We start from the raw sequence: 17694 nt of genomic DNA, 5'->3' as shown, positions 1-17694 counted from the left end.
GGGGGGGGGGGGTGTAATTAAAAAGCTATTTAAAAGGACACACGATGCATCTGCACGAGGAATAACCAACCTTTCTAATGGTAGCTTAACGCACAAGGCTTTCTCAGGGAAAATGTGCATTTTTGATACAGTATAGTCAAACCTGCTCATGGCGCTCATATGACCTTATGCAGTTGCGAGCGCCGTAAAAACCTCTACTAAAAAAATTTTAAAAAACAAAACAACCCTACTCTAATGGCTTCTTGTCCAAGATAATCACCTGAACAAAAGACCTCTTCCCACTTCGTCCCTTGCGGGTTTTGTTAGATATTATCATGACCTTTCCTCCCTTGCTTTTTTTCTGTATCAAAATGTGAGGTAGCGTGATGGAATCAGACTCTCGTCAAAATAACCAAAGTGAAGAAACTTGCATTTTTCAACAGATTTGTGAATTTTTACATCATTTTGTTTTTTGGCTCAACATCTTTCATGCCCATTAAAGAACTAATTTCTGTGTGGATTTTTCTGAAAAACGTTGATTAAAGGCATAAAAAATGTAAATTTTCAGTTATCACGGACTCTTAAGCTAAGGAAATAACTAATCTTTGGCGGCCACTTTCTCACTAATTTTACCTCTGAAAACAAGTGACCCCCACTTCCTTCTTTCACAAATATCTCGACTTGTATTCAAGATAAATGGATATTTTTTTTCATCCAAATAAAGACAAATGTACAAGCTTTAAGATGATGCAAATAACTCTGCATGGCCAAAAATTGACGAGAGCCTGATTCCACCACGCTGCCTCACATATGGCATTTTACATGATGTCTGTCTGTGTAAGACAACCACTTTTCCCCTCGATAATGGGTAGCTATGTGGGACCATTTTGATTGTAGTTGGTTTTCACAGAGATGTTTATCTTCTCCTAGAATTTCTTGTTTGAGGTAAATATACCTCTAGACGAACAAGTGGCTTTTTTATTTTGGAGAATATCTTGGCTACAGTTATACACAGATACACATACACACAGAAATATATATATATATATATATATATATATATATATATATATATACAGAGAGAGAGAGAGAGAGAGAGAGAGAGAGAGAGAGTGAGAGAGTCATTAAAATGACACGTATGCAGTACTTAAATGTCGTATGCTATCGTGATTATGATATATTTCAAAGTTGCCACAAACAATCATGATCATGATGATATACAGTCGAACCTGCCCTGACGACCACCTCTATAAGATGGCCACCTGTACAAACGACCACTTTCCATTTCCCCCCCTTGCGTTTTTTCTATAAAATTTAACTGTATAAAACGGGCACCAGTCCAACGCGGCCGTGGCCACCATATTTTAACTCACAACCCATTTCATACTAAGCAATAATACCTGTCTTAGACGGCCACCTCAGTGGCTCCATTATGTTTTGTCATAAATTATGCATTGGCCCCTGGCGTTGTAGGCGAGCCGTCATAATTCAATCTCCTGGCGTTGTTGTTAGGTAGTCCCTCCAACCAATCATGTTGCGTAGGCCCCTCCCACTGTTGACCAATAGGTAACACATTTTCAGCTGCTGGTGAGGTAAGCGTGTGATCCCTCATAACGCATAAGCCCCGCCCAGAACTCGTACACAAATCGTAAGTGAGATGAGTGGTCACTTTTTACTCAGTCTGTAACAAAGTAACAATGGACGTCAACATGAACTTGTGACAAAAGCGTTGCTCGTTTTCCGAGTGGTGGCGACCCATGTGTTTGTTGTACCATAGCACTCGGTCCTCCTTGTCTGACACATTTCGTTTTATTGTCACCCTTGCACAAAAGCAGCAACCAAATTATGAAAAAAAACAAAAACAGCGAAAACGACAACAACAACAACAATAACAACGACAACAATGCGGCTACCTTCGGTTGGGACCTCAGATGGGAATGGTTTGTTTTCTTCATCTTGATCAGTCCTGCCTAAGACGGCCACCTGTCTTATATGGCCTTTTTTCTCCTTAACAATGGGTGGCTGTCTTACACAGGTTCGACTGTATTTCAAAGTTGCCACAAACCTGATCATGATATATTTCAGAGTTGCCACAAACCTGATCATGATATATTTCAGAGTTGCCACAAACACGATGATGCCATAAACATGATCAACGTCATATATTTCAGAGTTGCCACATACATGATCATCGTCATATATTTCAGAGTTGCCACAATCACGATGATGCCATAAACATGACATAAACATCATCGTCATATATTTCAGAGTTGCCACGTACATCCTGAGCTCCGTGATGAGGTGTTCTGTCAGCTGTGTAAACAAACCACCAACAACCGCAGCATGTCACAGTAAGTGTCGCGCTGACGAGGGTGTGATCGCTGGCTTTGCCTGTAGTGGTTGGCGGGTGCTCTAGTGTGGTTTGTTTGAGAGAGAGAGAGAGGGAGAGAGAGAGAGGGAGGGAGAGAGAGAGAGAAAGAGAGAGAGCAAGCGGCCGGCCTTGTTAGTCAGCAGCACAAACTGGACAGGTCAGTCGGGGAGAGAGAGAGGGAGGGGGGAGGGAGGGAGAGAGACAGAGGGAGAGAGAGCGAAAGAAAGAGAGAGAGAGGGAGGGAGAGAAGGAGTTAAAGGATCGATATTGGATCTAAGGTCTTTGTACCATTGTAAAGTGCGTTGAGCATTTCCCAAGTGTGGGTGGATGACTGGCGTTGTGGTGTGGTTTGCTCCTTCTTTCCTACCAAACATCTGTCGTCCTGATCTCCCCTCCTTCTTTTTTGTGTTTGTTACTGTCTTGTAACACCTCTAATCTTTGACACTTATGTGACCATATTGTGTTGCAAGTGCCGTAAAACACTTTTTAAAACATGAGATGCTGTATCGCACTCAGACCAGACTGGTCCTGACTGCAGGGTGTGCTTGTCTTTATTCACATTGTGAAAACTACTCTCAAAGAAGAGAGGGAACAAAGAAAACTTAAATAGGAAAACAAATCATGGTGCTTTCTATAGTTTTCAAAATGTAATGTTTTCATGATATTTCTTTTCATTGAAAGAAAAAAATGTTTTTGTTATAGTGTATATGCAGGGAAAGTTTTATGTGACAATAGTTTCTTACATAAAACTTTTGTATTGTAATCTATTCAATTAACTCTAGAGGCAAGTTTAAGTATAAAAAACGATGAAGACAAATTTCTAACCGCAAGATGAATAAAGAATGTCATGTCGTATTCATTACCATTGTCATCATTATAATCATTGTCGTTGTCATTGATATCATCATTGTTATCATCATTGTCATTGTCATTGTCATCATCATTGTTATCGTCATTGTTATCGTCATTGTAATCATCATTGTCATTGTCATTGTTATCATCATTGTTATCATCATTGTCATTGTCATTGTTATCGTCATTGTTATCATCATTGTCATTGTCATTGTTATCATCATTGTTATCATCATTGTCATTGTCATTGTTATCATCATTGTCATCATCATTGTCATCATCATTGTTATCATCATTGTTATCATCATTGTTATCATCATTGTCATTGTCATTGTTATCATCATTGTCATCATCATTGTCATCATCATTGTCATCATCATTGTCATCATCATTGTCATCATCATTGTCATTGTCATTGTTATAATATCAATGACAATGACAATGACTATTATCATCATCTTGTCATTGTCATCATCATTGTCATTATCGTTGTCATCATCCTTGTCTTTGTCATTTACATTGTCATTGTCATTATCATTGTCATTGTCATTGTCATCATCCTTGTCTTTGTCATTTATATTGTCATTGTCATTATCATTGTCATCATCCTTGTCTTTGTCATTTACATTGTCATTGTCATTATCATTGTCATTATCATTGTCATCATCCTTGTCTTTGTCATTTATATTGTCATTGTCATTGTCATTGTCATCATCATTGTCTTTGTCATTTACATTGTCATTGTCATCATCTCCCCCACAGTAAGAGCAAGATCCGAGGCTGGCGTCTGTTTGCCCTGGTGGCGGCGTATTTCGACTGCTCGGACACTCTCCAGCCTTACCTGTTCAAGTACTTAGAAAGCACAGCCTCCGACTCCACGCGCACTTACAACAGTGAGTTGTCCACTGAAAGAAACCTTTTATTGCTTTTAATCCTTTTTTGTTGGAACAAAGATCGCACTTAACAAGATTGTTCACTCAGCTAAAAAAAGGTCCGCGGAAGTACGTGCATTGGTTCAGATGGCGCTGCAGTCTTTGTTTTGAAGCTCTTGTTCGTTTCTCCACAAGAAGAATAGGAATAGCACAGTTTGTTAGTTTCACTTTTATTGTTTTTCACACAAATCCGGGCTTTTTTGAAGAGGACGCCACCGAATTTTGAGGACACTTTTTTAATTGGCTCAAAGAGAGGAGTGAACTATCTTGTTATACACGATCTTTGGTTTAGTTAAGTAAGAGACAATGATTGCCAATGCTTGTCTCAGATGATGAAGAGACCAATGGGTGTTTGGCAGGTGCTCTGGTGTGGTTTGCTCCTCTCCTATCAAAGGCCTATCGTCCTTATCTCTCCTACTTCTTTTCTTTTAATGTTACTTTCTAGTCACACCTCTAATCTTCAGCTTTTGGATGACCTTTTACTGCTGCAAACACCATAAAACTTTTACTAAAACTAAACTAAGAAACCAGATAGTTTTTACCTTGACACTTTGATTTTTATTTTTGGTTGAGATGTTTGGGGGTTGCGTTTTTTTCAGATAGATGGGTCGGAGGTCGGAGTGGGGTGGGCACTTTCATTTGAGGTTCGCTCTGTGTTATTAAGCATTCTACATATTGTTATGTAAATTAAATCTATGATGTTTCTCTGAGCTTGATCATAGTACATATGGTTCTATGTTGGGTTTTTTTTTTGTTTTTTTAAAATCGTTTTTTCATATGTTTGGTTATGTTGTCTGTATTCGGCAGGTGCCGCAGCTTTGTGCCTTAACAACCTCCGCAAAACGTTCAAATATAGCGGCCGCAAAGATGTCCCTCTGAAGGAAGAGGTTCTTGCCCTTGCTGTGAGTATTGTTACAGTTTTTAACTGCTACACAGATAGGGAACTTTCCTGTCAATGTGAGCGATGTTAATTCATATTAATGAATCGGATTCGCAACCGTAAGGTCGTGGGTTCGAATCCCGTCAGGGGCCTGACGGTGTGTCCTTGGGAAAGGCACTTAACATGAATTTTCCTCACTTCACCCAGGTGGGAATGGGTACCCGGCTATAGACAGTGAAAGATCTTGTCAGTTTGTTAGTGTTTGAGCGCTTAATCAGCTGCTTGCACTGTATGCTTCCCGGGAAGCTGAGAATGTTTTGGAGTGTTCTATGGTCTGCTGGGGTAATAATATAGTGTAAAGCGCATAGAGCCTGCTGTTGAGCGGGGATATGCGCTATACAAATGCTATCTATTATTATTATTATTATTATTATTTAATTCATTACAAAGAAAGAGAGATGTGTGAATGAAAGTGAGATAAGTCAAGTCATTTCCGATCGAATAAAAGATATGTGAAAGAGAGAGAAGTTTTGACCTTACAGAGATACAGAGATGTTTGAATAAAAGTGAAGTTTTGCCCATATAGTGACTGATGTATGAATGAGCATGGACTAAAGTGACTACAGAGAAATAGAATTGTTTGAAAGAGAGTGAAGTTAAGTTGTTACAGAGGGAGAGAACGAGAGAGAGAGAGAGAGAGAGAGAGAGAGAGAGAGAGAGAGAGAGAGAGAGAACTGTATAATAATGGAGTGCTTTTTCTTGACTAGATTCCTTATCTTATCGCATCTCATCTTATTTCATCTCGTCTCATCTCAGTTCATCTCATCTCATCCCATTCCATCCCATCTCATGCTATCGTGTCTTATTTCATCCCTTCCCACCCCTTCCTTCCCATCCCATCCCATCCCATCCCATCTCATCGTATCCTATCTCATCCTATCCCATCGTATCTCATCCTATCCCGTCCCATCTCATCCTATCCCTTCCCTTCCGTCCCGTCTCATCTCATCTCGTCTCGTCTCACCAGGACGGCCGTAACTGCAAGAGGTTCCCGTTCTTCTACTCGGGCGCCGACACTCGCGGGGGGATGCTCCAGGTCAAGTCTTGCACGGTGAGCAGCGAGGAGCCACTGCAACTTTGGTCTTTCTCTTGTGCTAAGCTGGTTCTGAATAGCTTATAACTAAGCTTTTTTAAAGTTGCCAAGTTGGTGGTTGGTGGGAGCTCTGGTGTGGTTTGCTCCTTTTTCCTATCAAACATCTATCGTCCTGATCTTTCCTCCTTCTTTTTTGTGTTTGTTACTCTCTTGAAACACCCCTAATATTCGGCACTTATATTAACTTATTGTGTTACAAGTGCCGTAAAACTCTTACTAAAACTAAACAAAAGTTGCTAAAATATCAATAGTTCAGTGCTCAGTTGCTTTAAAAAAAAAAAAAATATCAGAGTGCTAATTTTTCTATGAAGGTAATCTGCTGTATGGATGAGATTGTTATGGATATTTATTTCTATATAAGAAATTTGATGTAATTGAAAAAGAAAATACTTTTAATGTTATTTCATGCGCCTTGCCATTTTGAAGACTGAGTGCATTTTTGCACTGTATGCTTCGTGGGAAGCCGAGAATGTTTGCGAGTCGTGCTCTAGGGTCTTCTAGGGTAATAATAGTTGTAATGGGTAGACCTATCAAGCTTGCTGTATGGCATGGATATACACTATGTAAATGTTATTATTATTATTATTATTATTATTGGGGTTATGATTATTATTATTGTTTTACATCACCTTATGCAAAAGGACTTCTTGAACTTATATGTTCTTTCAGTTGCGAGCGCCATAAAACCTCTACTAAAACAAAAACTTGAACTTATGTACTGTATTCAAAGCCCTTGTTGCTGCAGTGAGTGCCAACAATTGATCACAATGTTTCCACCTTTTGCACATATTAACCATATCCGTACGCCCTGGTGTCATTTTGTACTCCCAGGGTTGTATTCTTCACATTTTAGAATACTTCTAGTACGAAGATCTCTTTGAAACTTTCAGTATTTCTCAAAACATCATTTTGATAGACTGCTATGCAAAGCGTATGGATCGAATTATCGAGTAAATTTCTTCTTTAAAAGTGGTGGCACGTTCCCCATGTCGTATGGATATGATAGCAAAACATGATGTATGGATAGGGTTAAGTGGTGGCACAGAGTTCTCCATGTCGTATGGATACGGTAGTAAAACACGATGTATGGATAGGGTCAACATGTATGAGGCCTTTCTTTCCCTCCCAGGTGGTGCAAGACGCGATAGAAGAAGTGTGCAAAGGGCTTTACATCGACGACCCCATCGAGATGGAGGAATACATCTTCTTTGTCCGAACCAGTGAGTCCTTTGCTTATTGTTTACTTTGTTCTTGTCCATATGTGAGGCAGCGTGGTGAAATCAGACGCTTTTCGAAATAATGAAAGTGAAGAAACTGACATTTTCCTGCAGGTTTGGGAATTTTTATTGACTTTTGGTTTTTGGCTTGACACCTTTCGTGCGTCTGAAACAACTCTCTTCTGTGGGGATTTTACTGGAAAACTTTGATCAAAGATAAAAGATGTACATTTTAGCTTTCCACGAACTCTCAAGCTGAGGAAATAACTACACTTTGGCAGTCATTCTCTTGCTAATTTTTACCTCTGAAACCAGGTGACCCCTACCTCCATCAATCGCCAATATCTTGATTTGTATCCAAGATAAATGGATTTTTTTCTCTCGAAAGCAAGGCAAATGTACAGCCTTTTATGATGATACCAATAACTCCATATGTCCTAAAATTGACGAGCGCCTGTTTCCAGCATGTGGTGACACGTGTGCTTTCCTAGTTCCAAATCACCGTTTTGGTTTTCATTTGCTTCTCTTTTTTTTTCAAATGATAAAGGAAATGAAAAGTTTTAGTATGACTTGGAGAAAAAAGATGTAAAAAAAGATGGAAGTGGCCTTTACGGGTCGGATGTATGTCAGTGGTGCTATTTTGTCCTTCTTGTTTGAAAATGCAAGTGATGTGTGATTGGCGGGTACTCTGGTGTGGTGAAAATGCAAGTGATGTGTGATTGGCGGGTACTCTGGTGTGGTGAAAATGCAAGTGATGTGTGATTGGCGGGTACTCTGGTGTGATTTGCTCTTTCTTTTCTATCAAGCGTCTTTCGTCCTGATCACTTTTTCTTTTTAAAGTGATATATTATGACAGCATCTTACATTGATCAGGCAAAATACGTATTAATGTATGGTGTTTGCCACTGTGTCCCAAACTTCCCCACTGGAATCAATAAAGTGTAGTTTATTTATTTATTTCTTTATTTATTTGTTCTTTGTTTGCTTATTTATTCATTCATCCTTTCATTTATTTATTTATTTGTTCTTTGTTTGTTTATTTATTCATTCATTCATTTATTTTTTTATTTTTGTTGTTGTTGTTTGTTTGTTTATTTATTCATTCATCCTTTCATTTATTTATTTATTTATTTGTTCTTTGTTTGTTTATTTATTCATTCATTCATTTATTTGTTATTTATTCATTCATTCATTTGTTTATTTATTTTGTTTTATTTTATTTATTTATTTATTTAGGTATTTATTTATGTATTTATTTATGTGTATGTTTATATGTGTATTTATTTATTTATGTGTATATTTATTAATGTATTTATGTATTTATTTATTTGTATATATTTATGTATTTATGTATTTATTTATGTGTATGTTTATATGTGTATTTATTTATTTATTTATTTATTTATTTATTTATTTATTTATTTATGTGTGTATTTATTTATGTATTTATGTATTTATTTATTTGTATGTATTTATGTATTAATTTATTTGTATATATTTATGTATTTATGTATTTCCCCAGACGACGGCACGTTCAGCAAGCTGAGCCGGGAGCAGTACGTGCTGGATGAGACGGCCTACTACGTGCGGAGACAGATCAACTATGACCTCATCTTCCAGAGGACCGTCTGGTTCTTCCCACTCAAGCATATGGACAACGAGATCTTTGTCGACATGATGTTTCACCAGGTGAGATGCCTCTCACAGGCTGGGTGGTTGGCGGGTGCTCTGGTGGGGTTTGCTCCTTCTTTCCTGTCAAACACATAGACAACGACATCTTTGTCGACATGATGTTCCACCAGGTGAGATGCCTCTCACAGGCTGGGTGGTTGACGGGTGCTCTTTGATAAGCTTTTACAGCACACGATCAGTGTCGTGGGTGGTTGGCGGGTGCTCTTTGATAAGCTTTTACAGCACACAATCAGTGTCGTGGGTGGTTGGCAGGTGCTCTGGTATGGTTTGCTCCTTCTTTCCTATCAAACACTTGTCGTCCTTATCTTACTTCCCTTTCTTTGTGTGTTGCTCTCTAGTGACACCTCTAATTTTCTGCACTTGTGGGACCTTTTTGTGCTGCAAGTTGCCGTAAAAACTCCTAGTGAAGCTGAACTTTATTTATTTATTCCTGACTTTTTGTTCTTAGTTTGGTCACTTTTAAGGACAAGTGGGCTAACCCAGATTTGGGGGGTTTCCAGAAATCTTGACCTACACCAAAAGTGGGCATTGCCCTACCTATAGGAGAAGTTTGGTTTCATTGGTGTGTATATTTGTTTGCTTATAGAGAAAACTCTCCTTGTCTTTTAAAGAAACTGAATAAGAGTTCAAGAACTTTACCTTCGATTTCCTTTAAACCGTATTTTTTGGGATAGCCCCCTTGTGCTAAACCCTATCCGTACGCCCAGGGGTCATTTTGTACCCCGGGGTTGTATTCTTCACATTTTAGAATACTTCTATTACGAAGATCTCTTTGAAACTTTCAGTATTTCTTAAAAGATCATTTTGACAGACTGCTATGCAAAGCGTACAGATCGTATTAAAGAGTAAATTTCCTCTTTGGAAAGGGGTGGCACAGAGTTCCCCACATCGTACGGATAGGGTTGAAAGTGACCGTTTATTTGTAAGAGCTGCTGTTCGCGACCATTTATTTGTAAGAGCTGCTGTTCAAAAGAAAGTTTGTTGTTTGTGTCTTCAGTGCATCCTGGACTACGTCGAAGGATTTTTGGTGATCAAACCTGGCGGCCAGCTGCCTAGAGAGACTGCCGAAGACATTTCTATGTTGGGAGCCATCCTGCACAAGGCCAACAAAATGGTTGGAACACCAACACTGTGAGTAAAACTGTATGCTTCCGCGGAAGCCGAGAATGTTTCTGAGTGTTCTCAGAGGGTCTGCTGGGGTAATAATAGTTGTAAGGATCATAGAGCGTGCTCTTGAGCATGGATATGGGCTATATAAATGCAATTATTATTATTAAAAAGTGTTTTTTTTAATGCAGTTTATTTTTTTTACGCCCCCACTGACACAGTTTAGATCATTTAGCTCTTTATCTCCGAGGGGGATAAACCAACTACGCCGGGGCCTTTTTTTCGTGCTAAATCTAAAAATGACCAAAACTTAATTAAATGGGTCATTAAATCGAAACAAGCAAACCTATTTTGATAGATCTTCGTGTAATTAATGAACTTCCGGCTTAAAGGACCTGTTTTCGGCAATTGTCGAAAAGTAATTTGATGTCAAAGTCGTAAAGGAATGTGCCCGAGCCGCTGTCAGTGGCTCACCGGCAGAGTGGTTCCGACCGCGAGCCGCTGGGAGCGGATTGCCAGAGATAAAGAGTTAATGTAGTTGTATTTTTAGGCCCCCACTGACACAGTTTAGATCATTTAAGAGGCAGGCGAGTGAACCCGGGCTGAGAGGGATACAACGTCCCTGCAGAAATATTCACCTTGAAATTGAACTCAGGTCTTTTGTGTGCGGCAGCGAAGTGCTTAACTGCTACACCGCAGAGGCCAGTAACATTTTGAGCGATATTACTTATTAAATCTTGGGAGGGGTTTGCCTCTTTACAACGAAAACTTGAAAGTTTTCAGGCAAAATGGTTGTGACCAACTTTTACCCATGGCCTGTGCTTTGGATGACAAAACTGTTTGAGTCACCAGTTGGTGTAAACTTACGGGATTTTTAAAATTTCGTCAAAGTTTTTCTTAACCCTGCTCTGTCCTCGTATCTCTGTCACATCACGTTAAGTTTTTCTTAACCCTACTCTGTCCTCGTATCTCTGTCCTCGTATCTCTGTCCTCGTATCTCTGTCCTCGTATCTCTGTCCTCGTATCTCTGTCCTCGTATCTCTGTTCTCGTATCTCTGTCCTCGTATCTCTGTCCTCGTATCTCTGTCCTCGTATCTCTGTCCTCGTATCTCTGTCACATCACCTAAGTTGAAGGCCCCCCAGGGCGGTGCTACTCACTGAAGTGTCTTTAGGACATTCCAAAAGGGGGGGGATAGTAACATGTTCTTATGCACAGTAAAATTGTAAGTGGGCTGATTCATCAATGTCATGCTCATACTGTGCCGTTACAACATAGGGGGAACTGCTGCTTTTTCTTTCCTCATCCTTACTATTGTCATTTTCCTCTACTTCTTTTGTATGTTTGTCACTCTCTTGTGAACTGCTATTTCCGGGGTGCCTTGATAGTCGAAGCAGACTTTGTGCTGTTGAGGCTAGAGAGGTGAGCAGAGTAAGCCTGATTCCCTGTATGGACTTCTCTGTTGACATCCTCTCCTTGGTGCTCATATGACCTTTTGCAGTTGCGAGTGCCGTAAAACTTTACTAAGAGGGTGGTTGGCGGGTGCTCTGGTGTGGTTTGCTCCTTCTTCCCTATCAAACATCTATCATCGTGATCTCTCCTCCTTCTTTTTTATGTTTGTTACTCTCTTGTAACACCTCTGATCTTTGGCACCTATGTGACCTTAATGTGTTGCAAGTGCCATAAAACTCTTACTAAAACAAAAACCTTACTAAAACAACATAAGTTGAAGAGTTTTGTCCCTTTCCCGTCACAGGAAAGACCTGGACGCCCTCGTGCCCCGGACGGTCCGCCTATCCGCGGACGCTCGGCCCCAGCAGTGGCTCAACAGCATCCACGACAAACTGCCCCTCGCCGCACGCATGTCTACGCTGGAGGCCAGGAGCCGCTTTGTAGGTCAGTAGCGGACATGACACTTTGGGGGGGGGGCGTGTTGTTTTGGTAGTTATAGTTGGTCGCTTTTAAGCACAAGGGGGCTATCCCGAAAAATGCTGTTTTGAGAAAATCGAAGGTAAAGTGTTTGCCCCTTGTTCCGTTTCTTTAAAAGACAAGGAGAGTTTTCTCTGTAACCAAACAAATATATACACACCAATGAAACCAAACTTCTCCTATAGGTAAAACAATGCTCACTTTTGGTGAAGGTCAAGGTTTCTGGAAACCCCCGAAATCTGGGTTAGCGCTCTTGTCCTTAAAAGCGACCAGTTTAACGTGATAGTAATAATTATTATGAATGAGGGAAAAGATACTGGACCGGTTGACAACATGGCTGGGAACAGCAAGAACGACAGACACCATCGCTGCAACGTAGGATAGAGTGAAGTGGAGGTCCATGTTCGCCCACGCCTGTCGGCAAGGCACCGGATGATGATGATTATAATAATAATAATAATGATTATAATATTAATGATAATAGAAATAATAACAATTATAGTTCATCCATCAAAGTCTGATGAGGACCAATACATCTCCAGAGTAGGACAGTTCTCAAAGACAAAAGAAACATAGATTAAGATGATGTATGACGTCTGCTATGGCCAATGAGACTAATTTTGGAAGAAAAATGTTTGCCACATTTTGAGTATTTATAAGTTTCATTTCCACTTGTGAATGTGCACAGCTTGTGGGCTTCTCTCTTGACTTCAGCATTTCTATTGGTGCAACCTCCTACGACTTGCACCTCTCCAGTTACTGGGTCTGTCAGGAGCTTGGCTTTCCCTCATCAAGGGATTAATGTTGAAGTCCTTCAGAGACATTTTCAGGGTGTCTTCTAAGGGCTTTTTGGTATGCTAGCTTTACACTTCCCTGAGTGCTACAAGGTGCAATTTTGATAGAGAAGTTTCGGTACCACTATGTTGGAGTGGGGTTTTTTCAAGATTCGATTGTTTGAGTTTGAGGTTCCCCCAGTGTCCTCTAACGGAATATTTTTATGGGTTTTGTTTATAGTCTTTGTTTCTAAACCTGAAACGGGGAGGGATGGAGAGCTGAGATGATACGTATACATAGTTTCTTTTTGGCAGAAATGATCACTAAAATAGTTTAAAATACTTGCCAATGCCTTGCGTATTTCGTGGATTTTGGGTACTGACAGATACTTATCTTGGATCTTCTGTTTCTCCACTAGTTTGGTGTACGTTAAAACTTTGGCTAAGTCCTCTGTTTTTGAAAAAGGATACAGTTCCCTGTATAAAATCCTTGTTTGTAGATTTAACTTTGAGTGTTGCTATCATGTGTCTTGGCTGATACTTTCAATATGAAAATTCACTTTAAACTTTTGTATTTTATCAATTTTTTCTTCAGAAATCCTGAGAAGATGGCGCCTGTTTGGTTCAACGTTCTTCATGATCAATGTAAGTGTTTGCTGGTTATCAGATTGACACCCCCCCCCCCCCATGCAGTGCTACTGACCGAAGTGTCTTAAGGCCATTCCCAAATGGGAGATATTAACATGTTCTAATGCACAGTAAAATTATAAATGGGCTGATTTAACAATGTCATGCTCATACTGTGCCGGAACGACCTGCTTTTTCTTTCCTCATCCTCACTATCATCATTTTTCCTCTACTTCTTTTGTATGTTTGCCACTCTCTTGTGAATTACTATATCCAGGGTGCCTTGATAGTCGAAGCAGACTTTGTGCTGTTGAGGTTAGAGAGGTGAGCAGAGTACGCCTGATTCCCTGTAAGGACTCCTCTGTTGACATCCACCCTTTAGTGCTCATATGACCTTATGCAGTTACAAGTGCTGTAAAAACACTACTTTAAAAAAAAAAAGGGAAAAAAAAGTATTCCCAATGTTGGTGGTCGCTGCATGCTGGCTGTTGTTGTTGTTGTAGTTATTGTTGTTGTTGCTGTTGTTGTTGCTGTTGTTGTTGTTGTTATTGCTGTTGCTGTTTTTGCTCCTGCTGCTGCTTGATGAAGGTTCATGTGATGTGTACAAAATTCTTATATATTTCTGTCGCTCTCAGAGTATTCCCAACGTTGGTGGTCGCTGCATGCTGGCTGTAAACCACGAAGGAATCTCCTTCCTGAAGCAAGACACTCACGAGCTTATCAGGCAATGCTCCTTCAGCGAGATCCTGTCCACTCGCCGTTACCATGACGACAGCGGCGTCAACTACCTGGACATGAAGTTGGGCAACCTGATGGTGCAGGAGATACTCCGAATTGAGACTGACCAGGTGAGTGGGTGGTTGGCGGGTATTCTGGTATGGTTTGCTCCTTCTTTCCTATCAAACATCTATCATCTTTATCTCCCCTCCTTCTTTTTTGTGTTTGTTACTCTCTTGTAACACCTCTATTCTTCGGCACTTATATGACCTTGTTGTGTTGCAAGTGCCGTAAAGCTTTTACTAAAACTGAAAAGACCAGGTGAGGGGGCTCTCATGGCCTAGAGGTTAAGGTGTTTGCCTCTCATTCAAAGGTCCCGGGTTCGAATCCGGGTAGCGACAGAAAACATTTTTTCTTCTAAAATTGTCTTCTTTCACCTTTCCTGCTCTCTAGCAATGTTCTGTCGTCTGCTTTCGTCTTCTCTTTCTGCCCCCACCCCCTCACCTCCTTCGCCCCCTCCTCTGAGCTACTCTATCTTTCTGCAGCCTTTCTACTCCTTGGCTCCTCCTTACTGCTGTCTTTCTGCCACACCCCTGATCTTCTGGTAGGAAAGATCTACACCAAGCCTACCCGGACAAGGGCGAAAAATCTCGGAGGGCCCGTGTACAAGTTGTGCACGTTAAAGATCCCTTGGTGGTCTAAAATCGATAAGAGTAGGCTTCAGCCGCCGCCCCGGGCAAAATTCTAAATTTCCTACCAACTGAAAAAGTTTAATGTGTCCTGTGCGCTTATATGACCTTGTGCAGTTTGGATGGCCGTAAAACAGCTACAAAAAAAAAAAAAGACGTCTACCTGTCTAAGATAAACACTTTTCTCCTCTAGATCGGTGGTTATCTTGGACACTTGTGACTCTATGTATATATATACTTTTGACTCTATGTATATATATACTTTTGACTCTATGTATATATATACTTTTGACTCTATGTATATATATGTGTCAAGACGTGGTGGACTCTGGCACTCGTCAAAATAACGAAATCGGAGAAAAAGGCATTTTTTCTCCAGTTGGTGAGTTAGGAAGATTTTATCGAATTTTTTTTGGGGGGGGCTCAACCCCTTCCATGTCCATATAAAAACACATTTCCATGGGAATGTTACTGAAAAACATTGATTAAAGGTACAAAATATGTCATTTTTCAGTTTTAAAGGGCTCTTTACCAAACTTTTACGCCGATTTTTTCGCTAATTTCACCACTGATACCAGGCAACCTCATTTCCTTCAATCGGAAAGATTTTGACTTCTACTCAAGATAGATGGATATTTATTTCATTAGAAGCAAGGGAAATGAAACAGCTTTCAGATGATACCAATAGCTCCAAATACGTAAAAATTGACAAGCGCCTGGTACCACCACGTTGTACCGCATATATAAATTGTTTTAATACATATCAATATTTATTTCTTGAATTTTGACAATTTTCCTCAATAATCAATCACCTACTTTCCTTGTTTGACAGGGTTCAGACATTTCTGATTTGATTGGTCAATACCTGCAAGTGATCAACCGGGTCCGCAAACGTCGAGACAGGCCTAGCCCCAATGGGAACCACTGAAAGGTCAAGGTCGAGAGTCTCCCGTAAACGCTGGAAGTTTGGCCGTGTTTCGAGAAAGCTTTTCCTGTTGAATGCTGCATATGAATTGTTACATGTACATATATAATCAAAAGTTTCAAGACAATTATATTTCAGCTTCAAAGTGTCTGCTGCCTATTTGTACTGCTTTCAAACCACAAGTTTCCAACATGCCTTACGTTCAGCCCATATCATTTGACAAAAGGCAACAAATAATTATGTCAAATGACAAAGTTTCATGAGGACAAGTGCCTCCTTCGCCTTTGCGTATTTGCATATCATTACCAGCAGAACACGAAATCACAATATTTGTACTTCACATGAGTAATTGAGAGTACGGTATGAGCAAAGGTCATATAAATTAATATAATATCATACATCTAACTACTGAAAAATACAAATCACCTTGGAATAAAATATTTTACCACACTGTTCGTCTTTTGTGTTCAACGTATTATATATATAAATATATATATTATTTGGTTATTCCCAGTTTATGCTGTGTGTTATGTTACTCTGATTTCTTCCATACATTCTTAGCCCGTCAGTGAGCGCACACCTGTGAGTTGTGTCTTTACGGAGCGCGGGGATTGTGTAAACTGCTGCCCCCACATCCCCTCATCCGTCCCCACACCCCCTCCCACGCCCCCACACCCGCCCCCACACCTCCTCCCACGCCCCCACACCCCCTCCCCGCCCCCTCCCCTTCCTCTCAACGTCTTCAAACCCTTCTACCTATTGAAGTACTACAAACAAGAGTATCGAGTTCTATTTTCTGTCTGCAGCTTCCATGATACAATGTATATATATATATTATACACTTATATTATGATATATGATGTCCAACTTTTTATTTATTGTCTTCTTAAATAACAATTGTAATGGTACATGTCATATCTGTTACATGTCATATCTGTTACATGTCATATCTGTTACATGTCATATCTGTTACAGAATCGTCTGACACGTTACATTTTTGCGATGAGAACTGTTGGGGGGAAAATTGACAAGAAAAATGGAAATTTCCTATTGTTATTTATTCTTAGTACTTATAGCTCTGCGCTCGTCTCCGAAGCGGAAAGTCCGGGTTCGAGCCTCGGTTCGGACACAGATTTTTTTGCCCCCTCCTGCCCACCCAGCATTAATGGGTTCCTGACTTCGAGTTGGGGAAGTAAAGGCGGCATGGAAAGGAACTGGCCACCCTACCACAATATGCTGAAGGCCCAGGAAGTTGTCTCACTAACAAGGCGATCCCCAATGTCCGGATCGGATGCGGGAACAACTTTACTTTTTACTTATAGCTCTTCCTTTTCAATGATATCTGAGCAAAATGGTTTCAAGGAGCAGCAACATTGATCGTGAGCTGTCAAAGTTTTCAGGGAGAGAATGACAATGGGGATATCTTTCTTCCTGACCCTGAGCTTCCATGCTGAGACAAAAGCTGACTGAGACTGCTGTTTATTCTTCCTTTTCTTCCAGCGAAGGTGTCTGAATCATTATTAAATTAAGAAATCATCCCTCGTTCTTCCTGTCACCACATTCTGCAAATCTCGAAATATTTATCATGGATACGTGTGACTTTTTTTTGTATTGCAGTATTTTCCTCAATAACTACGTGACTTAAGAGAAGTTTGTTGATATGTTTCAATTATTTATTGATTAAAACTCTAGATTGAAGAGTTGTGGAAGTGAAAGCACATAGTATTTGCGCAGTGCTGTGAAGTGAACTTATCGGTATGTGTGCCTCATTTCACCACGTACTGTTCTTCCTGAGGCCTATTCTTTCACCATACATATCGGATCATATCATTTGTACATAGCCCCCTGATTTG

The 17694-nt window shown here is 40.1% G+C and overlaps 1 protein-coding gene across 1 annotated transcript in view; it reads left to right on the top strand.

Moving 5' to 3' along the window:
- The window catches only part of LOC101861764 (unconventional myosin-XV), a gene marked incomplete at its 5' end in the record, with an annotated part of 199411 nt that extends 183117 nt beyond the window's left edge, over window positions 1-16294 (top strand). The window contains 11 exon segments of the mRNA XM_035972159.1: window positions 2248-2330; window positions 3965-4095; window positions 4942-5036; window positions 6042-6125; window positions 7297-7387; window positions 8907-9073; window positions 10074-10207; window positions 11938-12077; window positions 13479-13528; window positions 14146-14358; window positions 15749-16294. Coding sequence (XP_035828052.1) covers window positions 2248-2330; window positions 3965-4095; window positions 4942-5036; window positions 6042-6125; window positions 7297-7387; window positions 8907-9073; window positions 10074-10207; window positions 11938-12077; window positions 13479-13528; window positions 14146-14358; window positions 15749-15844 — 1284 coding nt within the window.
- Between the last annotated feature and the right edge of the window lie 1400 nt (window positions 16295-17694).

This window comes from Aplysia californica, unplaced genomic scaffold (genome assembly GCF_000002075.1).
Source record: "Aplysia californica isolate F4 #8 unplaced genomic scaffold, AplCal3.0 scaffold00596, whole genome shotgun sequence".
Classification (NCBI taxonomy): domain Eukaryota; kingdom Metazoa; phylum Mollusca; class Gastropoda; order Aplysiida; family Aplysiidae; genus Aplysia; species Aplysia californica.
This window is presented reverse-complemented; position numbering and strand designations above follow the sequence as displayed.